Source organism: Biomphalaria glabrata, chromosome 12 (assembly GCF_947242115.1).
Source record: "Biomphalaria glabrata chromosome 12, xgBioGlab47.1, whole genome shotgun sequence".
Classification (NCBI taxonomy): Eukaryota; Metazoa; Mollusca; class Gastropoda; family Planorbidae; genus Biomphalaria; species Biomphalaria glabrata.
The window spans coordinates 32,768,847-32,793,774 of NC_074722.1; the positions used below are offsets into that span (position 1 = coordinate 32,768,847).

At 38.4% G+C, this 24,928-nt stretch overlaps 2 protein-coding genes across 3 annotated transcripts; one reads left to right on the forward strand and one right to left on the reverse strand.

Annotated features, from left to right (window-relative positions):
• Positions 1-1,933: 1,933 nt before the first annotated feature.
• LOC106075807 (carbonic anhydrase 2-like) lies at positions 1,934-13,688 on the forward strand. Of its 2 annotated transcripts, XM_056005647.1 has the most exons (8): positions 1,935-2,175; positions 3,789-3,815; positions 6,126-6,296; positions 8,310-8,458; positions 9,468-9,560; positions 10,339-10,405; positions 11,885-12,048; positions 13,301-13,688. In XM_056005647.1, the coding sequence occupies exons 1-8, from the start codon at positions 2,076-2,078 to the stop codon at positions 13,508-13,510; spliced, it is 981 nt and encodes a 326-aa protein (XP_055861622.1). In that variant the 5' UTR covers positions 1,935-2,075; the 3' UTR covers positions 13,511-13,688. The 2 variants fall into 2 exon arrangements, with proteins under 2 accessions (XP_055861623.1, XP_055861622.1); XM_056005648.1 differs by lacking the exon at positions 9,468-9,560 and having other exon boundaries at positions 1,934-2,175.
• A 1,959-nt stretch (positions 13,689-15,647) lies between these two features.
• Positions 15,648-17,971, reverse strand: LOC129921945 (UPF0134 protein MPN_137-like). The gene is made up of 2 exons (XM_056005319.1): positions 17,966-17,971; positions 15,648-15,989 (listed from the first exon to the last, which is right to left on the reverse strand). The coding sequence occupies exons 1-2, from the start codon at positions 17,969-17,971 to the stop codon at positions 15,648-15,650; spliced, it is 348 nt and encodes a 115-aa protein (XP_055861294.1).
• Between the last annotated feature and the right edge of the window lie 6,957 nt (positions 17,972-24,928).

Here is a 24,928-nt window from a genome sequence, read left to right on the forward strand (position 1 = left end):
AGCTCTTGTGAACAGACTAAGCATAACTTAATATATAATATAGACAAAAATCAAGTTGATTTTAAAATAAAATAACTGTATTAGACTTTAGTAATACTATTCTTTAACAAAATCTAACTCACTACAAGCGGGGCATGCTACCCTGGAACCTATCGGGTTATTATGTGAATGATTCACTATCCGATTTACTATGATGATTATGGTTTACTAGTGGCGCCCTGGTGGAAACGATAGTAAGATGAAACGATTAGGCTAAAGGGTAGCAAAACAAGACTCCCGTGGGGGTGCCTAAGGGGTTGTCCTTTTTTAAACAATGAAAATACAATAATAATAGCCCTAAGATCTCCAGAGAAAGGCACACCTCTTCTGAATACCCCAAGACAAAATACCAGTGGCTAACAGAAACAAATATCTACAGTACACATAACATACTGCAAGGTCCAGTGGTCAAGCTGGTAACTCTGGACGCGCGCACGCTATTCTGCCTCAACGCCGCGCTCGTGTTGAAACGGCCATTAGAGGAAGTGGTTAGGCTAAATGAATAGCAAAACAAAACTCCCGTGGGAGTGTCCACGGGTAGGCGAGAGTTTACTTATTGCACTGTGCGGAGTGTGTAAAAAGCTCCCACAACCTTGTCACAATCCAAGCGCTGTTCCTCAAGGGGCCGTTACATAAATGGCGTGTCCCGCACAGTTAGCCTGGTATAGAAAAGGAAAATGGCGGGGGTCTTAGTGTACGCGGTCTATTGCCGTGAGTCTGACCCACCCGCCAGACAGAACAGTGTACACGGTTCTCATTCAGGCCGGTGAGAGGGAGCTCTTGTTCACTTTTGCTGGCCTAGAGTTCCAAGAGCCGAAGGCTCAACTCTACCTGACAGTGAAATCACTACAATAAAACAACCTTTCAGTCTCACGTTCTGGAGTCGTCTCCCCCTTAACTAAGACCAAGTGACGACAATGCCACCTATATTGCATCATTTACAACCAATCGCTAACCTCTCCCCACCGTCACCATAGAAACACACACACACATACACACACACACCATAACAGAAGTGTCGTTTTAATTCAACGTAATAGGTACTAGAATTTACGGACCAAAAGTATGATAGGAAACGGGTCAAAGTGCTGGTCGTTCTATGGTGAAGTGACAAGAAAAGAAAGGGAATTATTTATGGCTAAGACTCTATGTAGCAGCTACGTAAGATGCGCGTGATGCATTTAAAAACATTTTAATTGAAGGTGGAAAAGAAACAATGTATTACTCCGCGAATGTGTACACTAGGGCAGCGTTTCTCAAAGTGGGGTACGCGTACCCTCCCCCCCCCCCGGGAACGTTTGAAGGGGGTGCACATTGCACATTGTTAACTATGCTGATTTCTTTTTTAAAAATACCCATGTAGTTTATATATTACAATTATATATCATACGTTTTAAATCCTTTTATTATTTATTTTATTTTTTTACGAAACTAAAACACGGTGCCATTTTATATTCTAAGATACATTGTACAAAGATCAGGAAATGGATTGGGGTGTTACTTCCGTCGACACGCCCACTTTTTAATGTAAAAACAATAATGCAATACTTAATTTTTATACAGTTATTATTATTTTGTGTGTATGTAGGCCTAGAAAAAATTTGATTGTAATTAATATAAATGCTTTTTAGGGGAGAGGTGGGCGAGGTGTACTCAGTGTTACGAAAATTCTAGAAGGGGTATGCATAGACCAAAAGTTTGGGAAACATTGCTCTAGGGATAGATCAACTGGCGATAACATTTGTTGAATGCTAGTCCTTATGTGAAAGGGGTGAATTTATATAGGTCTGTAAAATACAGAATGCTAACTTGTATTTCCAGATTTTCTTTAAATAGGAGTGTTTCAAGAATGTGTGCAATTTCAATTTTTTAAATATTTTTTTTTATATCTTCTTAAAAAACGGAAATCGCTATATTTATCTTGTTAAAAATCACATGATTTTCTAAACATTAAAAAGTTTTTATTTGTAGGCTCTAGATCAGTTTTCTTGTTAGTCATGGCTTAGAATAGAATATGGATACCAGTTAACCGAAAGATGTCCACTGTAGGCTCTATAGTTAATCTTGTCAATCTTTCAAGCTTTGTATTGGCTTTGATTATTATGTCTAGTGACTATTTGGTTGTTAACGCTGAAGGTAATACATCTAGAAATCTACTTGTCTAGACCCGTTCTTCTCGAGATTTCATTTTTTTTTTGAACATACAGAGAAAGAAAACAACTTTCAGCTTCAATGGACCTCATTCACCAAAACGAACTGTCACGTGATAATATTGATAAAACAACGAAAAAAAATTGTCACGTGATAACCATTGCCGTTTAATGTTAGATCGTAATTTGTATAGAAGAGATCGGGCTCAATGTTGTTTGTTTATAAGATTGGTGAAAGAGGTCCATTATGAGCAGAACATTTCTAGAATATTCACAAAGCTCTCTCTCTCTCTCTCTCTCTCTCTCTCTCTCTCAAATCTGTAGCTCTGAAACTAAATAGAGACGGCTTTAGGGGATGGCGAGTAGGGCAACTGCTTCAGACCCCGCAAATATCGAGAGGCCCCCGCGACAAAAAGAATATTTTTTCCTTTTGCCACCGTCAGCCCACTGTACAAATATTCGTGGCCCTGACATGACGCTCGCCTAGGGCCCCGCATACTTCTAAAGCCGACTCTGTAAGGCGCAATTCTTGTATATTTTTACAATTTTTAATTCCATCTGCTCATTAGCATATTTCTCACCTATTATCTATCAGACACGCTCGACTTGTTAACAATGTAGATCTAGTGAATGTCTGCAATGTTTCTCTTCTTCAGTTCGTCCTTACAATACCCCCAATTAGCTTTAATTACATACACAAGCTTCCTAAACTCCCATAATAGGTAAACACATGACGAATTATTTGTAAAAGTATATAATAATAATAATAATAATAATAAGAAGAAGAAGAAGAAGAAGATATAATAATCTTTATTATCCATAAGGAAATTTGTCTTACAATTTGTGCATTACATCAAACAAAACAGTATAACTATAGAAAACTAAAGTGTACACTCCCACCACACTCACTCATAATTTACATGTGACAAAGTTTATATCAGTTTCTATTTAATGATTTGATTGCCAGGGGGAACAAAAGAGTGTTTGTGTCTGTTTGTCTTTGCTATGGTAAAATCACAAAATACTGACCCAAATGGTGATTTTTTATTTCTAGAATCTTGTTTAGCTTCTTTATGAATGTTTGTTTCAAACAACTGCCCCAATTGGGTTTGTTTTTTGCCAATGATTTTACCAGCAGCATTTAGGATTCTATAAAGTTTATTTTTATTTCTAATGCTCAGATTGCCATACCAGGCAGTGATATTGAAACTGAAAATATTGCTGATGTGAGCGTGATAAAACATAGCCAAGGCCTTTTCGCTGACATTAAACGAAGACATTTTCCTAAGCAATCGTAATCTTTGCTGCCCTTTTTTGCTGATATAATCAGTATTATCAGTAAAATTTAATTTGTCGTCTAAGATAGTGACAAGGTATTTAAAAGCTTGCACTATTTCAATGGTCTCTCCAGCGACAGAAACAATTTCATTTTCCTTCTTGTCCCTAGCATAAACGAATCAATAAAAAATTCAAACAATTAATTAATTTAGTTTGATATAAAAAAAAGGGAAATGAATATTAGAAATATATGCAGTTCTTTCCCTTTTCTTTTAAATAGTATTTTTTAAGGTTTGTTTGTTGTTTTGTACTCTCTAACAGAATGGAGTTACGAGAACACTGATACAGGTTCGTATTTTTAGTTTACAATGTTATTCATAAAACCTAGCATGTTAGAACTAGCAGCCTTCGTTTGTTGAATTAACTGTCTAACATTTGAAGCATATGTAGTTTATTCATGAGCGTGTGGATATGCTTCAGCGGTGGATCCCAGAACTTTTACGAAATGGGTCAGTTGAGTGGAGGAGGGGGGGGGGGACGAGCTTGGACTCTGATCATCAATATCGATAACTTCTTGGTTGGCCATTGCTTCGTTGATTAAACTTGGTTTGAGTCTTTGTTTTCTTTCTGACACCAAGTTATAGACGCCCACAGACAAAGACGTAGCAAGATACTCGTGGGCCCTGGTTCAACAATTGGGTGGTGGGCCCTTCCTCGGGTTCAACAATTGGGTGGTGGGCCCTCCCCCCCCCCTCTCCCATAAATCAAATTTAGTGTGTAGCGAATAAATCGAGTAGTCAGTATATTTACACACACACACAAAAAGACATTCAAATGCAGGTAGTTTTAATCGGCTCATGTGGGCCCCGATCCGTCACGAGCCCAAACGCAATGAAACTCACAACTTGCCATTGTTGGTAAGTCACGGGCTTTGGGCACCTAACAGTCGTAGGCCCTGGTTCATTGAACCCCTTCGCACCAAGGATGCTACGCCACTGCCCACAGACAAACGACTTTATATACACGAGTTTCTCTTTATTCGAGTCTTACCATTGCCACTAAATGGTACTGTATGTCAGCTTGTTATAATACAAATATGAAACATGCACGGTTTACTCAGTAGTGAAATATCATAACGGAGGCGCAGTGGTTGAGTTGTAAAGCGTTTGGCTTTCGAACGGAGGGGTCCCGGGTGCAAATCTCGTAGAAGACTATGATTTTTAATTTCGGGATTTCAGCCCCCCCCCTTTTCCGATTCTACTGAAACTTAATAAGTATCTGACAAAAGATGGGGAAAGTAAAGCTATTTTTCATTGTGCGTGCCATATGCTACCCTCGATATTCTTCAGACATAGAATCAGATGACCTTTACATCGGATGCCCTATGGGTAGCTAGGTGTAGTAAACTTACTTTTTTTTTTTTCTTAAATCTGATGACCCAAGGTCCAGCGTATTTCTAGTTTTCATGTTGAGATGAAGAACTGTCAGAATACTTCTTTACGAAATAAAACGATTTAAACCTTGAAGAAGAATTCGCTAAACGATTTTAGTATAAACTAAAAACGTCCACTATAACTTTATTTCAATAACTGATTCACAATAGAAGACCTAACATAAAGCTTGAAACTTATTTACTGACCTCTCTTATTGTCCTCATTCGAATATATATCCTCATTAAAATTTTCCAAGAAATAGGAATGAATCTTTAATTCCTTAAGTTACAAGTAGAAAAACAAAAGCAAATGAAATACTCAGAAAGACACAAAGATAGAGGCACATTTCTTATTCCATTCGATAGAATAAATTCGTCCAAGTGCTCCTTTTTCCATAGGGCCATTAGAGAATGGAATGGTCTTCATGAATCAGCCAGAAAAACCAACGACTTATCAGAGTTTATGTCGTTGATTAACATGCATGACTAGATTGACACATCGAATGCGTAGGACGTAATTATCTTCTTTTTTGAAGTAACGTCTATAAGATATAAGATAATCTGCTATTGAAACGATTCCTTCCATTTTCTATTTTTAGTCCAATTGGGAAATTACTGATTTTTCTTGAAAACGTTTTTCATTGTTGATGCAATGTAAACAACCTTGGCCTTGGCGCATATTATTATGATTTTAGGTCAGTGTTTCTCAACCATCGGGGGAAAAAAAATAAGTTGGTGCTCCTCTCCTCTTCGATAGCAAGGGGGGGGGGGGAATAGGGGGAGCGCTGCAAGCTGGAGGCGTTCTCTTGCATACGTAGCTGCCAAAATAATGAAAATATATACTCCTGGCGTTTACAGAATTTAGACATTTAAGTATCTCTGTGCTCAGTGGCAAAGCTTAGAATTAGGTGGCTGGGGTGGGGACCCTTGAACTCTTTAGGGCCCCCTGCATTGTGACATTCAGTATCATGAAATTAGATTATGGAGTAATATTTAATGTAAAAACAAATTTTGGGCACTCATTTGGGGGGGGGGGCCTTTCAAGTGCGGGCCCGGGGGTGATTATCAAATTTAAACCTCTCCTTCCCCCATGCTAGCTACGCCACTGTCTGTACTTATATGTAGAAGGCGTTTACTTTTTCACTGTTGACACAGAGTGTGCTTTCTTCTGTACTGTAAGTGAAGTCTGTTCCATGCTTACAGATTGCACTAACCTCTTGTTTCAGGACCCAAACATTGGAAGGAACATTACCCTGACTGTGGAGGGTTAATGCAATCCCCAATCAACATTGAGTCGGATAAAGTTCTGTATGATCAAAACTTGAATTACTTTGATTTATCAAGTTATTCTATAACACGTGGAGTAAACATGACCTTGGTTAATAAAGGTCATACAGGTGAGTTAGTCTACCAACCAGACAGATTGCTTTTAAGTTTACTTGACACGGAGAAAGGGAATTCGTAAGAGAATGTTAACGTGACCTTGACCTACAATGGCCTCCATGCAAGGGCGCTGACATGACCTTTGTTCCATAAAGGAGGTCGTGCATAAAAGTTATGGCATGACCTTGACTGACCCTGAAGACAAAGGGCTGATGCCATAAGAAATCGGGCTTACTTCTTGGCAGGCATCTGTCCACTTTCTTAAACTAGAATGTGAAAATGCCTATGGAAAAGCTCCTCAATTACAACCATATGTCTAAAAATGTAGAAGCTATTTCCCTTATTCAGTATCACAAAAGATAATTAATTATCAATAATTAATTGACTATTTGGTTAATTTTGCAATTGATTCGTGGGCTTTTTTTTTTTAGACAAATAGTTGTTTGAAATTTCAACTTGATCCGACAATCAGTAGGACAAATTTTATAAGGGGACCAAACCCGACATGTTTAGACATTTCTGTGAATACTTATCAATTAGTTTCCCTTGTCGGTGTCTAACAAAATAATGAAGTTTCATTTCTTGTCTCTGATAATGAATATGTGTGCAAAATTTCAGCTTGATCCAAGAATAACTGTGGGCGAAATAATGTGAACAAACTTTTTACCAGACAGACGAACAGAGTTGATATAAGCTTTGTGGATAAGAAACAAGATCAGTTTTCATTCCTCTATTTGGTCCCTGTCAGCTCTGTCTAACAAATACAGATTTCTTCATATATGACATATTACAGTAGATCTAATCAAGCGACTCAAGGAAAGTCAGGCAAGGAGTATGCCTTGTGTATGTTGCACCTAATGGGAGTGGTGATGAGGTGATGAACGAGACACACATGACAGGTCTTGGGTTCCACTCCCCCAGGGCCAGCACTAGGCAGAGACAAACTATGCAGCAGCCTAGGGCCTCCGATTGGTCAGGGCTTTGCACGTAACAATTTTTTTTTTTCAAGAATATCGAAATTTGTCTTCAATGTGTTGGACCACACCAGGCTTTAAATAAATTGCGTAATTTATTTTTTTCGCGTTTTATTTTTTTTTATTTTACATTAGGGGGGCCACCAAATTTACTAGCCTGGGGCCTCCAATTATCTAAGGCCTGTCAGGACTCCCCTATAGTTGTACTCTGAATGATCCGTCTTTTAAACTATCCTGTCTAAGGGGTATTGTTATAACTTGCCAGTATTGCCTTTAGAATGTTTGCATTGCATTTCACAAAGCGACTTCCCGAAATTCAGTGATTTTCACTTTCTGAACTCCATAACTTCACAAGTTCTGAACAGTAACAAGCTCGCCTCAGAATAGAAACGTACCTGTCTCCTTTACAGGAAGAATAGGGTTCGATTACTCTCTCTGCCTGTATGTTTGTCTTTCGCAACAGCGTCGTCTGGTCCGATATTTAACGGAAAACTGGTGTGCACAACGAGCAGTGTGACTAATGGTGCGAAACGCAGAATTCAAACAAATTTTCTATACCTTGTTTGGAAGCGCGGTGGTTGAGTTGTGAAGCGCTAGGCTTTTCTATACCTTGTTTGGAAGCGCGGTGGTTGAGTTGTGAAGCGCTAGGCTTCCGAACATGTGGTCCTTGGTTCGAATCTGGGTGAAAACTTGGGTATTGAATTTCGGGATCCTTAGGGTGCCTCTGAGTCCTGCTAGCTCTAATGGGCGCCCCACATTGGTTGGGGAAAGGTAAAGGTTGGTCGTTGTGCTGGCCACATGAAGTCTTCGTTAACCATGGGCTACAGATATAGATGACCTTTACATCATCTGCCCTATAGATCGCTAGGTCTGAAGGAGGAACTTTTTTTTCTACTATACCTGGATGTGAGTAACTGAGATTCTTTTAACAATGGAGATTTGTTAGTTCACACGCGGTATGTTACATTAAATCAAGTATCGCTCTTAATGTTTCTTTTTCATTACACTGTTCTAGTTTCAAAGATATGCATAAAACATGTATTTTTTTTTCAGCGGAAGTACAGTACACTGGAGAAGACATGATCCTAAAGGGAGGTAATCTCCCTGATGACTATAAGCTTGTTCAGTTCCACTTCCACTGGGGTGAAGATGACATCATGGGTTCTGAACATTTATTGAACGATGAACGCTTTCCAATGGAGGTGAGAGGAAGCAATAAGTACTAGTCACTAAGGGGAAGAGACTAGAATTTCATGATGGGCCCTCATTGTAGTCACGCCTTTCTCAGTAGCAGATTCGTCCTTTCGGTTACCCGCCTGCGTTTTTCATGAGACCTCATTGTAGTCACGCCGTTCTCAATAGCAGATTCGCCCTTTCGGTTGCACTTCGGCGTGTGGCCGTGATAAGAAATAAATGAATAATTAATAGGAGGAAAATTTGTTTTAAAAAGGTGCAAATATTATGCGATGGTCAGAGGTTTCACTTATCTGACTTTCACTTTTCTCATGTTGACCTTATTTTTATTTCCCCTAATGAAAGTGTTTTGAATACAGGTAGATTGCTAGTGTGGTGATTGAAGCCAAAGTGATTGATAGCCCATTGAGTAAGCTAAAAGCATAAAATTGTGCTAAAAAAAAACAAAAAAATTGGTACAAAATGTAAGCACATGTCTGATGCAAAGTAATTAATATAATCACTCATAATATCAAAAAAAAAATTTTTTAGGCTCATTGTTGTGACACGGTTACTGTGTGGTCAACCGTGACACACGGTCAAGTGTTGGGTATCGGAGAGTTAGGGGACTTGCGGTAAGTGACGAGTGTGTAAACAAGAAGAGAGCGAGTCAGCTTGTAAAGTTGGGTATCTGTATATAATGTTTGCCGTGTATATATGTTATGTTGAAATGCTTCACAATTAAAAGCCACTTTAAACGTAAAAGAACTTGTTTCTTCACACTCATAATGGTATACTCTTCAAAAGATCTTGTTGGCGACAAAAAAACAAACAAATTAATACCAATTGCCACTAAATGTTTGAATACTTAAGTCTTTCAATTCCAAACTGAATATCTTTGGCCAATAAGTCCATTTGAGCCCTAGCTGCTAAGCCGCCGCATCTGAGGCAAGTCTGGACAAAAAAATAAAAATGAAAACATTTTTTTTTTGTGCTTGAATGATTATTCATTGAGGTCACGTGACAATCTTGTTGCAGATGCACCTGGTGCATTATCAGAGTAAACTTTTCAATTTCAGCAACGCCCTTTCGCACCCCTTCGGCCTAGCAGTGCTTGGGTTTCTATTTGAGGTAAATGAAATGTCTATGTCATTTTTTTACTTTACTAAAATTATCTTATCTTCTTATCTTATATAATACAGATGTTACTTTAAAAAAAAAAAAGAAGATGATTATGTCCTTTGCGTCATGCATTTAATCATGCATGTTAACCAATGACTTAAATTCTGTCAAGTCACTCGTTTTCCTGGCTAGCTCAGGCAACCCATTCCATGCTCTAATAGCACTAGGGAAAAAGGAGTATTTGTACAAATTTGTCCCACCATATGAAACGAGGAATGTGCCTTTATCTTTGTGTCTTTCTGAGTATGTTATAAAATTGTGTTTTTGTATTTGAAGATTATGGTTCAGTGTTTGATGTATAATAGCTACTTTACTTTTGAGTTTTCCCTCTTGAAGGCTTTGTAAAATTAATGATTTTACTAAAGGTGTACTCTAGTCAAATTTAACTCAAACGGTTGTTTGTAGTTGCTCGTCAGTGACAATAAAATGCCTTTTGGCTTTTCTGACGACGCTTAGTGGGTATGTTAAATTTTAAACAGTAAATACGATTACTTTGCTCTCAATGGTTAATGAATGATTAAAAAGGGATTATTTCTTTAGTGTGTATATTATTTTTTTATTAGTATCTAAGGCACTGACGGTGGCAGCGTCGATACGACGAACATGTTTGTTTAAATGTAAGACAATAGCGTCATAGTGGACGCAAAGTTAATATAGAAATGAATTCTTTGAAAAAAAATAATTTAATCACGTTTCGCTGGATTTTTAAAAGTATGTTTGTTTTCAGATTTCTGCAGAAAATAACACTCAGCTAGATAGTCTTTTACAGCATTTCTCGAAAATTGAGGAGCCTGGTAAGAAGATTAGGGGATAAAACGCCTTTAATTTTGTGTGGTCTGTCTGTCCATCCGTTCGTCCGGTTACGATTGCTAAAACTGAAACTAAAAAAAATAAATTATGGCTTTTATATAGCGCTACTTTCATGCTCAGAGCGCTTTGGTCCAATCTCAGTTGTGGACCAGTGGGGGGATAAGGGGGCATCTAGGAGAAGGTTTTCCCGTGCTGCCTTCAGGCGCTCAGTAAACACAACTCTGCCCGAGTGGGGTGTCGAACCTCGAGCCCCCCATCATAGGTAACCAAGCAAGCCAAGTACAAGCACCTCTCGACCACGCCTCCCACTATAAATGATATTGAAAATCCAATATATTATATCCTATTTTACATCTTGCATAGTTCTGGTGCAAAGGCCTCGTTATAATTTTTTGAAAGAGAACCGTATAATTTTTTCAAAATTAAATATATAAACAGTTTGTTTTTATCATAAAATAAACCACTTTATAAAAAAGACGTGGAGAGATGGAGCCCGTGTATTAATAAATTGGGCGGAATCATTATAATAAACTTCCACCCATCATTTTTCACCTCTCTTTCGGATCGATTTCTCTGTCTGCCTGTTCTTCTTTTTCCAGCTGCTATTTCCTGAAGGATGGTCCTTGCGAGCCCCTAGAGCAGCGGTTCTCAACCTTTAAAGCTCGGCGACCCCATTTTACAATCCCCCACTCTGCCGCAACACCCCCCCCACACACACACACATACAGCAATAGAAGAGTAGACAATAACAATCCATATTTTCGATGGTCTTAGGCGACCCCTTGCAAATGGTCAATCGACCCCCAAAGGGGTCGCGACCCACAGGTTGAGAACCCCTGCCCTAGAGCCTTGTGATATGGTTTTAGTCTACGCTTCTCGACAGTGGTCAGAAGGTCATAGTGGGCCCCAAGTTCCGTTCTAACCATGTGTGTCCTCTCTTCGTTTGCAATATTGACATGGATTTTAAAAACAAAACTAGGTGCCGTAAAAATGTTTGTAAAATGTTTTACATGTTTCGGAGGTTCCTTCAGAGTTGAAGATAGTTTACTTCCTAGTCCAAACCTCCCGCAGGACGACGGTGGGATGGGAGCGGTCACGGTTTGAACCCCTCGACCTTCGATAAATCCGAACGACAGTCCAACGCGCAAACCGCACGACCAGGCAGCCAGTGATGGCCTAACCTTTAACTACTATATAAAGTTATAATAAACGTTAAAATACTAGAAAAGTAATATTTTTTCCCCACACTGAAAAAAGGTGCCGGTACGCCGTACCGGTGCGTCCCGTCCCCCTCCCCCCCCCCCCCAAAAAAAGCACGGTATATAATAACATTCTTAAAGCATAGCAGCACGTTGTTAGTTGACTCTAAATTTTGATTTTTTTTTTGTTGTGTTTTTTAACATTGATTCCGCAGTCAATAACACTATAACGTTTCTGTCGCCTCTGTTTTTCTTCAAATACAGACATCAAAGCTGAGATTGAACCGTTCCCACCAACTCGGTTACTCTCTGGTAATAAGGACAGACTTGACTTTTACCGTTATTTTGGCAGTTTGACTACTCCTCCATGCTACGAATCGGTCATCTGGTCATTGTCCACTGAGTTTATTCCAATAAGCGTCCCGCAGGTAAAACTAATGATTTCAACGGGTCTCATTCTCAAAAAAGGAACGGTCACGTGATATCCATAAGTATAATTATGAAAATTATGGTCACGTGATATCCATGTTTGATTGGAGCAAAGTCGTAAGTTGTATAGAAGAGATTGGGAAGCACGTGACTCAAGGGTGTTTGTTTACGATTGGTTAATGAGGTCCGAATAAAAATTTCAACGGGTCTCATTCTCAAAAAGAACGGTCACGTGATTTCCATAAGTATAATTATGAAAATTATGGTCACGTGATATCCATGTTGGGTTGGAACAAAGTCGTAAGTTGTACAGAAGAGATAGGGAAGCATGTGACTCAAGGATGTTTGTTTACGATTAGTTAATGAGGTCCGAATAAAAATACAAACAAACAAAAAGGAGGCATCCATGTGAAGCTCATATAAAAGTTTAGCGACATTCCATTGACATGCAATGCAGATTTATGTGACATTCAATGTCATATTTATATTACGTTAACATGACATGTATGTACATTAGGCTTGTCTTCGAGTCCGAAGATTAATGAGGAATGCAGTATTTCCGGTGGATACGCAGCCCCAGCTGTGACCTACATATTTTGCCATATCAGGACAAGCATAACCAATGTCCGCCTCCAAAATCGAAGATGTTTACATTCTAGCGCAAATCCCCTGCATCTTGCTAAACGTCGCTAGCGGCAAGGGTTCGAATTCTGGGCAAACGAGAGACAGCCCAGAGCGTATATGAGGAAACCATCCTATATGTGTGTGCATCTATAATTTTATATTCTTTCTATCTTTAGATACAGAAGTGCGTTGGCTGAGTAGTAAAATGCTTGGCTTCCGAACCGTGGGGCCCGGGATCAGTGGCGTAGCATCCATGGCACGAAGGGGTTCAATGAACCCGGGCCCACGACCATTAAGGGGCCCACAGCCTATGGCGTGGCAAAGGGGTTTATCCTACTTGGGCCCATGACTCTTGACCAGTTGTGGCCCACGGGTACCTTGCTACGCCACTGGCCCGGGCTCGAATCCTATTGAAGACTAGGATTTTTACTTTTGGGATATTTAGGGCGCCTCTGAGTCCACCCAGCTCTAATTGGGACCTGGTGGGGAAAGGTAACGACGTATGGTCATTGTGCTGACCACATCACACCCTCGTTAACCATGGGCAAGAGAAACAGGGGACCTAAACAACATCTCCCCTCATAGATCGCGAAGTCTGAAAGTTTATTTTTTTTTTACACTCTTCAGATGACTCTCTTCAGAACTCTGCATAATGAAAAGAATGAACATCTGGTCAATGGCTATAGACCCGTCCAGGCACTCAATCATCGCTTGGTGACCACCACTAGACGTCCCACTATGCGTTGCGGGGTCCGAAGTTATCATATGGAGACAAGCTTATCATTCATCCTCTTGATCGATTTAGCGATTGAACTTGTCACTTCACAATATATGTAGCAGTCAGTGACAGTCTGACTTGTTGAATGCCATCTCTGGCAGGACAACACTGTTACAATAGAGCTCAACCATTTTAAAACAGAGAATACCTTTCATACAGTTCGCCACAGAGTTCGCCAAAGAAACATTTACTTCTATAGTGTTGCTGCTGTTGAACATTCATGATTATGCATCGATGTCTGCCTTCAATACAAAATTACTAAATTAAACATTTAAAAAAAATGATAATCGTTAATTAATCTTTACTAGAAATTTGTATTAGTTTTTTTTGTTTTTTTTTGTTTTTTTGTATTAAAAAACTATAAACGAATTTTTAAAATTCCATAATTTTCTTTAATTTTTACAAACTCCTCATATTTTTAGTTGAAGTTTACTTTTTAGCATTCATAAAACTATATATATATATATGTCGCTACGAAAATTCTAACAATGAATTGATGAGACTTCGGCTTCAGGACGAGACAGCTGGAGGTCACTTACAAAGACCTTGGGACAGACTTCTGAGACCAAAAAGAAATCACTGACAACTACTGACAAGGACAGACGTAGTCGGCGGAAAAAAAATCTAAAACAACCACTGACGAATAATGGTTATGTCTGCGTTGATTGTGGCAAAATATGTAGGTCGCAGCTGGGGTTTTGAAACCACCTGAAATTCTGCACTACTCATTAATCTTCAAACCCGAACTCAAGCCTTATTATTATATCGAAACTTAAACTTTAAATCTTTGGAATTTGGTTCAGTATGCGATATATCTTGGATTGGACGCCCCGAGCACTAAACGCTATTCCGTAACATGATATTGGTTTGTAAAGTATTAAATATATATATAAGAGGACTCATCTTCGCTTATAAACAACCACATCCAGCTATAGAGAAAAGAAACAGCTCACGGATAAGCTCATCGACTGCACACAGACGTCTCTTTTTCACGTTCACGAGGTCTTAGAAAATTTTCGATTCTTGCCTTAGTGGACAGAGGTCACCCACTTCGCGACCACTTGAGATATTTATAATTGAGCCGGTGGCGATTGTCTTTTATTTAAGGTGTTTTTTTTTCCAACTTTGCTATGACATTTTTTTTTGTTTTAAAAGTTTATCTTTGTTCTACATGTTTGTAAAATGTTTGTAAACTGTTTTACATGTTTCGGATGTTCCTTCAGAGTTGAAGATAATTACTTCCTAGTATAAACCTCCCGTAGGACGACGGGGGATGGGAGCGGGCAGGGTTTGAGCCCGGGACCATCGATAAGTCCGAACGACAGTCCAGCGCGCAAACCGTACGACCAGGCAGCCATGTGTTGTTTTTTTTCAGACTCTTTTTACACGACAGAGCTACTGTTTGGATAGCACAATGTCTTTCCAAATATTTATTTTTTATGTTAGTAGATTTTGTCTACTGGCGCAGTAAACCTTAGATGCTCTTTTGAAGCTTGAAGTTGTCAAAAATGTAAAAGAATAATAGCCGCTGTGTGATTTTTATCAAAACAATCTGTCTGTGTGTGTGTGTGTCCGTCTGCCTGACCAAAAGTTTGTTCAAGTTATTTCTCCAACACCCAATCTCGGATGAAGCTGAAATTTGGCACAATTATTTCTTTTACCTGACAACACAAGAATCAATTATAAAATATAACCAATTAGTTAATTAACTATTGGTAATAAATTACTTTGTTTGGTATTTCAAACAAGGGAAACAAATAGTACTTGACTGAAGTAGTGAAATAAGCTGACTTAGTCACCTTTATATAAGTCTTAGGTTTAGTGAACACAAACATAAAATGGAAGCAATAGAGAACTAACTAGACAATCTTTCATGTTCATAAGCTCTTCACTACCAGAGTGGTTACCGCGCTGGCTTGAGAAGCCTGAGAAGGAGCCCACAAGTATGAAATCTGGTCTTACCCTTTTTTTTTAATTAAAAAAAAATACATTTAACACATTTAATTACATGACTGATCCAAACTAGCCGATACACTTTCATATAAGTTTTTTTTTAAATTTTATTTTTTTTATTTTTTTGTATTTTGCTTGTTGTTTTTTTTTTGGTCAGATTTTCAAGGTAGTTCTCTTATAGCTTTCTATTTGGGTGATTCTCGCTGAAGCGAATATATAACGAGTTAATAAGCGAATCCTACCCTACCTATCAGATCCAATCTGATCCAATCTGATCTGTATCTGATCCAACCTGATCTGTATCTGATCCAACCTGATCTGTATCTGATCCAACCTGATCTGTATCTGATCCAATCTGATCTGTATCTGATCCAATCTGATCTGTATCTGATCCAATCTGATCTGTTTCTTATCCAATCTGATCTGTATCTGATCCAATCTGATCTGTATCTGATCCAATCTGATCTGCTTCTGATCCAATCTGATCTGTATCTGATCCAATCTGATCTGTATCTGATCCAATCTGATCCAATCTGATCTGTTTCTGATCCGATTCAATTGATTGTTACAAATGACTATCCGATTCTATTTTAATTCAAGCCTATCCAAAAATAATCAGATTCAATCTCACGGTATGCGATCCTTTCAGATCCTATTCAATCTGAACTAATAAGTTTCTATGCGATTTTATTTGGACCCCCGGTACGGAAGCCAAGCTCTTTAATGCTCAGACACCGCGCCTCCACCGAACCGGGGTCTGGGGTTCGAATCCTGGTGAAGACTGGGATTTTTTAATTTAGAGATCTTCGGGCGCCTCTGAGTCCACCCAGCTCTAATGGGTACCTGACATTAGTTGGGGAAAAGTAAAAGCGGTTGGTCGTTGTGCTGGCCACATGACACCCTCGTCAACAGTAGGCCACGGAAACAGATGACCTTTACATCATCTGCCCTCTAGACCACAAGTTCTGAAAGGGGAACTTTACTTTTTTTTATTTGGACATATGGATTTTTTTTTTTAGCGGCCCCTGAAAGGGGAAAAGACGCTATTAGTTTTGTGTGGCCTTTCTGTCCGTCTGTCCGGACATCGTGATATTTTGGATCATTCAAAGTTCTTATGCAACGATAATTTTTTCTTTTCCAAAAAAGTACCATCTAATTTTTTAAATTATATATGAAAGCAAATTTTTCAAAACATTACACCATTTTTCAATGAAAAACTTCAGGGGAAGTAACTTTTATTAAAAAGTTCACAAGCTTTTTCATTAATAAAACAACTTCATTCAAAGATTCAAGCATTGTTACAAAACATATGCATCTAAGGTCACAATGGTAAAAGTGTCAATGGATCATTATAAAATATATTTTCCATTTATTAACTAACTCATTGAATAGAATACTGATTCAAATATTATTTAAAAAAAAAAAGAATTTTGTTACGAGCTTCGTTTCAATTGTAAGTTAAAAAAAAAACAACTACTTTTTACTGCGCAGTTTTCACACATGCTCATGAGGCTATACACTTGACAACAATCTGAATCTAAATTACAATAAATAGAGGCCAGATCTACATAGATCTATATACGAGTTCTAGTCAAGATATAGTAGATTCTATATCAAGATTCTAGATCTAGATCAAGACTTAGATATAGAATAGACTTAAAGTCTTAAATCTAGATATAAACAGACTTAGACTTAGAATGACTTAGACTTGGACTTAGATCTAACTCTAGATCTAGACTTTGGACGTAGAGACTGAGATCTATTTCTAGATCTAGGCTTAGACTTCGATCTATATTTAGATCTACAACTAGGTCTAGATCTAGCTAGATCTATGTCTAGTGCGTATCAAACTGAAAGTATAAGGAAAGATTTCGAATGTATATATATATATATGTTTCCGTAGTGTAGTGGTTATCACATCTGCCCTATCACACCTGTCTTTGTAACCTTGTTTTTTTAAGTTTCACCTCGCAGTAAGCATAGATCTCAAGATAAGCCAATAAGCTAGGTTATTGCCCTTGCCTCCCCCCCCCCCACACCCTTACCATGTTTAATTATGTGTATAAAGAGGCCCCCATTCTTGTTAATGTGTATGCAGCTGGATAGCTAAACATGAAATTGTTCAATCAACATAATTACATTCCCGTAGGGTGTTGGGTTATGATATAAAGATAGATTCCCGTATCCATTGCTTCTTCATCGTCATGTCAAGTCAGTGTCATTGACATTTGATTCTTATTTTAGACATGCCGTTTATGCCAAAAAGTCACGTCGCGACATGAAAGGCATTCTAGGTCATTCCTCTTTCTTTACACCAGCGGTTCTCAACCTTTTAAGCTCGGCGACCCCTTTTTACAATATACCACTCTGCCGCGACCCCCCCCCCCCACCCCCCATAGACACACACAGCAATAGAAGAATAGACTATAACAATCCTTATTTTTGATGGTCTTAGGCGACCCCTGGCAAATCGTCAATCGACCCCCAAGGGGGTCGCGATCCACAGGTTGAGAACCCCTGCTTTACACAATATGACAATATCTAAGCCAGCATCTACTTACAGCCATTGTTTCTTTATCTCATTGAATTTTGAAACTAGAGACAATCAATTGTACGGGAGGTTTTCACGATATGGTATTTCACGCCGAGCACTCCTATTTGAGCTGTTGTTATACACAGTCTGTTGACTTGTAGCACCAAACTGCTGGTAGACATCTAAACCGCTGTAGGCGTATTATATTGTTATGACATGATCAGAATTTAGTTATTTGTTTCGGGAATAATGGGAAAGTTTTACTTAGCGACAAGTGACGTGACAGATCTTTAAAAAAGAAGAACGCTCTAAGTGACGCTACAAACAAGATGTTTTTGTGTAGAACAGTAGAAGTAACAAATAATAGATACACGGCTTTACTGAAAGACATTGGACGGATCCCTTCTTAAGTATTAAGGTGTTTTTTATTGTTTGATACTAGCGTCGACTACTTATAATAATAATAATAATAATAATAATAATAATAATAATTTAAGAATAACTGAGATAGAAAAACAAAGAAAATATGGGAACCTAGGCTTGGAGATTAAGCGTCTATGGAAATTGTCCAAAATAACAATATACCCCATTGTTATATCAACCGAGGGGATAATAACAACTGACCTCACAGACACCTTCAAGGCCCTTAATATTCCTAGGAACATCTTCGTTGCCTGTCAGAGGGCGGTACTGCTGCAGACCTGCCACATCACCAGAAAATTCCTCAGTGGAAACACTGTTAAAGGGACTACGATGAATTTTGTTTCTCTTTAGCGAAACTCGACCCTGGCAGCGCCAGAGAATGACTACTCGTTCATTTCTAACATAATAATAATAATAATAATAATAATAATCTTTATTATCCGTATGGAAATTTGTCTTACAATTTGTGCATTACAGCAAACAAGAAACATTATAACTATAAGAAACCAAAGTATACATTCACACCAGACTCACTCATGGTTTACATATTAATTGTTTTGGCATTTCGCCGGTGTTTCTGATTTAGTTGAAGGTCACCTCCTCCTGTTTGTATTTGACACGGCGGAAGAGCCATAACAATATTATAACGTGTCAAACTTATAGCAACTTCTTTCTCAACAATACTAAATTAAAAAAATGTATTACAATAGAGACAGAGTTTAACTAGAGATGAAGTAAATGAATTTAGTAGACTTAACCCTAACACTGTACAAAAAAAAACAACAACTCTGCATTCTGATAATCTTGAGTCGTCTTTCTTACACAAGATCGCTTATATCTTATAGAATACAGACGTTACTTCAAAAAAGAAGATGATTACGTCCTACGTGTCATGCATTCAGTCATGCATATTAACCAATGACTTAAATTCTGCCAAGTCACTGGTTTTCCTGGCTAGCTCAGGCAATCCAGTCCATGCTATAATAGCATATTGCATATCTTACATCATTCACCCAGCGTAGCTAGCCTATTCCCACCGGGACCATGGTAATACACACACAGTCCTTAACAAATCTCATATCACTAATAAAATCATAAAAAGGATTGAGCTTTAAAAGTTACCAATATTTGCAACGCGTGATAGTTGATCGCGCAAAGACTTTTTTTTAAATATAATTTTTTAATTATTTTTATAATTGTTTTTTTTTTTCACACAATTTAATTTTAATAGTTCGATCTACTCCAAAGTTTAAACAGAATCTATAAGATCGATGTTACGATGTTTTTTTAACACGTGATAAAAACACAATTGATGATATTTTAATAAGTCATAGAGGAGAGCCTTTCAAAAATCCGAAAAAGTGGAAGAATACTTAGTAAGCGACCTCCAGCTCGTTCTGAGCATGCCACCAGGTGCTCATGAATTGTATTTTCTAAGGCGTAGAGCAGGGGTTCTCAACCTGTGAGTCGCGACCCCCATGGGGGTCGATTTACCATTTAAGACTGGGGTCGCTTAAGACCATCGAAAATATGATTTAGTGTTGTCTACTCTTCTATTGCTGTGTGTGTGGGGGGGGGGTTGTAAAAAGGGGTCGCCAAGTTTAAAAAGTTGAGAACCGCTGGCGTAGAGTGTGGGGAGGGGAGTGTTATTCGTAATCGAATTCAATGACAAAAAAAAAATGTTGTAGGGGGGGGGGGGCGTTAGAATGCGGGCCGTGCCTATTGGATGTAACAGAGACAACAATTCTGGTGGTTTCAACGGGCTGGACGAAACATAAAGGGGGAGACAACAAATTAATGCGTACAACAGGCCAGAAATGAATGCATTTAAAGCGGGCCGTTACAATTAAACAGTAACATATACTAAAATAAACTGGCCAAAAAGGAGGGTGGGGGGGGGGGTGTTGGAATGCGGTCAGTTTTGTTGAAAATGCAAAAAGAAAAAGGTGCGGCCAAAGTTTTATGTAAGCGTTGGCAGGATGTAATAAAAAAAAACAAGCAAAATTTAAAAAAAAATCCTTTTAAAAAAACAAAACAAATCTAAGGGGAAGAACTCCTCACTGGCGGATGATAGTTGTGCATAGGGGGGGGGAAGCAGGGCCGGCCTTAGGCCACTGCAACCTATGCTGTCGCAGTGGGCCCTGCGCTTTTATCGGCCCCGCGCTAAGTGCAAATTATTAAATTAAACCATTATAACTTGTACATAATAATAGCGTTTTCGCTTGAAAGACAAAGTCTACGAAAAAGTCTTGTAAATCTTTTGCGATTATTAAAATCTCCTGTAAAATGGACCATATTGTCATTTTTGGGGTGCCAATAAATAAAAACAGAATTGTGAGCTTTCTTCTAATACAAAAATTATCGCAAAGACGAAAGTGTTTTCTAATTTTTAAAAAATCTTAATTTTGACATTATGCTTATCCCTACCCAGAAAGGGCCCTGCGCAATCCGTTTCGCATAGGGCCCCGCAATGGCTAGGGCCGGCCCTGGGGAAAAGTGTGTGGAAGAAGAGAGACTGGAGTTTACGGGCTGGTCCAATTCAACATAATAGATACTAGAATTAGTCCATCGTAGGTATCAATAATGTACAAGTTATTTCCCTTATTCGCTATCAAACAAAATAATTAATTACCAATAATTTATTGACTAGTTGAGTAGTTTTGTTTATGGATTCATGTTTTGTTGTTTAAAGTATTACTTGATGGGAGAATGCTTTAGGGAGGAATAGCGTTAACAATTATTTAAGGGGACCAAACCCAACAAATTGAGCCATATCTGTGATTACTGAGGTATTAGTTTCCCCTTGTTTTCATTAAACAAAATAATGATTTACCACTAATTAATTGCCTAATTGGTTACTCTTTTTTTAAATTCATGCCTTGTTTATTTCTACGAATAATTGTGCGAAGTTTCAGCTTGATCCGAGAATGGGTGTCGGAGAAATAACGTGTACAAACTTTTTTTTACCAGAGAGACAGACAGAGTGAGTTTATCTTTGTAAAAATAGACTGCATTCGTGACTTTTTGCCAGCAAGTCGCACCCCTCCGCCCTCTCTTTTTTTTTTTTCTGTGAACGGTAGCGCTCTACACTTTGGAGAAGAAAAAAAAACCTGCTTGAGATCATTGCTCCTGTATACCATAGAAATACTTGACTGGAAGAGCTCGCCTGGCTGACTCTGAAAGACACAAAGATAAAGGCACATTCCTCGTCCCATATGCTAGGACAAATTTGTACAAATACTCCTTCTTCCCTAGTGCTATTAGAGCATGGAATGGGTTGCCAGAGCTAGCCAGGAAATGACTAAATGCATGACGCGTAGGATGTAATCATCTCCTTTTTTGAAGTAACGTCTGTATTATATAAGATAAAATGTGATAGGACAAAAGACAATAGAAATTGAAAGAAGCAAGGCCAGATAAATCTTGCAGTTGTCTCGCATGCATCTCGCTTTGTCTCTGCATTTAAATCTATCGCTATAGCAATAAGTCCCGGCTGTTTCTAGTGCAGATGTGCCGATTTATGCACTAACCCCTTTTTAACTTGTTGACAATGTATTAGCTCTGCGACGTTATCTTATTATCTCATAAGGCTAAGGACAAGCGTTTGAAGAGTGATACGGAGGGGGGGGGGAGTTCATCGTCCTCAGCCCTCCCCCCACCCCCCTCTCTTACCTCCGGCGGTCACTGACTGTCATTGGCGGACGTAAGTACATTAATCAGCTTACTTAATATTAGATCACGACTTTCAAGGTTCACTGAATTACAGCGTACACGCACACACACACATACACATTCTCCATACATACACACACACAGACTAATTATTCAAATGGCACTCATGATAACACTTGAGGTCCCTTTTACGCACTGACTAGCAGACATACGCAAACACTCTCATATAATCTTACACACACACACACACAGACGCTGTTGCCAGTGCTCTGAGTCCAGGGGGGGGGGGGGGACTAGTATGTTCTGTAGACTAAGTCATCGCAAAGGTCTGAAAGGGGAACATTACTTTTTGTTACTTTTTACTTTAGCAGTACAAGTTCATTACTCATACTGAGATACGTATTCAGAGCGGTCATCGTAGAACCATTCATGCGTACATGTAGTTTCCAATGATACCGTTTAAACGAATGGTTTATAAGTGAGAGGAACTATTGTCATTGAATAGTGTCATGGAAAGTCGTGACAAATATGGATGCATACAATTGTAAGCCTTTTCGCCATAGAGCTTTGGGAAGACGGCGAAATCAAAATGAGTCATCACCTGAAAGACCAGACTATATGTTCGCTAAAGTAATAAAATAAAGTACTACACATTTTTATAAATATATATACGTCAGTGTGTATCGCGACCTTACTAAGAGCTCTACTTCTATTGCTTACTGAGATCCTCCACTGCCAGCTGCCTGCCTCGATACCAGTAAGAGCAAAATGAAGCCTGGTTTGAGTCTTATAGATGGATCCATGCGGAATACAGGCGCAGACGACTAAATGACAACTTCAATAGAAACTCAACCCCCCCCCCCCATCTGCGGACACAAGCTTTGTATGTAGCAGGTGTGGCAAAATATGTAGGTCGCAGCTAGGTTTTCGTGATCACGTGAACACACAACACTCATACATACTCTTTGGAATCAAAGACATCAGAAATTGCTCTCTCTTTTTTTCTCTATTTCTCCTTCTCTCTCACTCTCTCTCTCACTCTCTCTCTCTCTCTTTATATATTTATATATATAATATATGTAGCATTACCCATCGGCTTCGCCCGTTGATTTGTTCCAAGGCTATATATTGGTTTATTTTCTTATTACATCCTGCAAATGCTTGCACAATACTTTGGCCGTAACAACCCCCCCGAACATTATTTTATTGCAGTTTCATTCAGATTGCCCGCATCTCAACACCCCCCGTTTGGCCCGTGTACTCTAGAATATGTTACGTTGAATCAAGTGTTAAAACTTATCTTACGATCGAGGTTATACATTCTGTTTCAACTTTTAAAGAAATTGAATTACTCATTTTAAATTGTGCAAAATACTATTTTTTAAAAATATATATAAATAACGAATATGCTGTGATTAGAACGAATGAACTTTTGATGTAGAGTCCTCTGACTCTGCCGACTGAGCTTAACATAAACAAGGTCATCACAGAAACAAGGTCATCACAGAAACAAGGTCATTACAGAAACAAGGTCATTACAGAAACAAGGTCATTACAGAAACAAGGTCATTACAGAAACAAGGTCATTACAGTAACAAGGTCATTACAGAAACAAGGTCATTACAGAAACAAGGTCATTACAGAAACAAGGTCATTACAGAAACAAGGTCATTACAGAAACAAGGTCATTACAGAAACAAGGTCATTACAGAAACAAGATCATTACAGAAACAAGGTAAACGGTTGTGAATGAAAGTTGAAATTACTAACAAAAACTAAACGAAAATATAGGATTATAATTTTTTTTTAATATGGCGAATTGACTTAAAAAGGTTGGGCCGAAATGGCGAATAAAGAATCGTTTACGGTACATTTGATACTGCGGTTTTGATCGTGAAAGGTGTTCTAGGCACACAGAAAGTAGTAACTGGTTAAGTTTTCGTATATTTTTACGTCCACGGTAACTAAGATAAGATAAGATTAGATTGATTAGATTAGATTAGATAAGATAATTTTTCTTGATCCAATCAAATGGAAATTCAGTTTGACAACAATTGACAACCTCAGCTACGAGAATTAATGAATTGTTAGTAAATCAAAGCCCTCTCGTTTATAAATATATATATATATATATTTACTATGTGTTTCTGTGTATATGGTCTTGAGATGTTTTTATTCAATATCAAACCAAAAGGCTTCTATGTCAAATCATCATAAGACATTTCATTTTGAAATACTTTGAACGCTATACACTAAGCGAGAAAAACTCCTGCCAGTACTGAGTTAAACAAAAATACAATAAAGGGCAGTAACCTTGCTTCATATCTACCGTATCTCTCCTTTATTGTTGTGTGTAAATTTAGCATCGTCTATTCTAATGTTCTGACCTTCCACCTCTCAGACACCCCTCTCTTATTTCTCTCTTAACACTTGAATAAGAGTCCAAACGATAACAATCCTTGACCTCTAATGTTTCAATACGTATGCTGTATTTCAATGTGTCCTCTGTATATCCATACCATGTACCTTGTATGCCATACATGGGGTCTCTGTATATTACAAGATTTATATGGTCAGCCTGTTTGCGAAACCTCCATTCCTTACAGAAGTATTGCTTTAACAAATGGAAAGTGAACTCAAGCTTTGTATATATATATAGGTCATCTATCGAAGTTCGCTGATGACCACTTTTGTCATCCCGGGGCTGAGGGCTTTGCACTGGGGTTTTATGCCTGCAGTGTGGCTGGTGAGACCTATGCTTGGCCCGGAATGTTCGTCTGCACACTGTCTATTCACTAGAGGTGCTACCCCTCCTTGATACCCCTTACAGCATAAGCTTTGTATAGAGTTATAGTGTACAGTATTGTAAAATGTTTTACATGTTTCGGATGTTCCT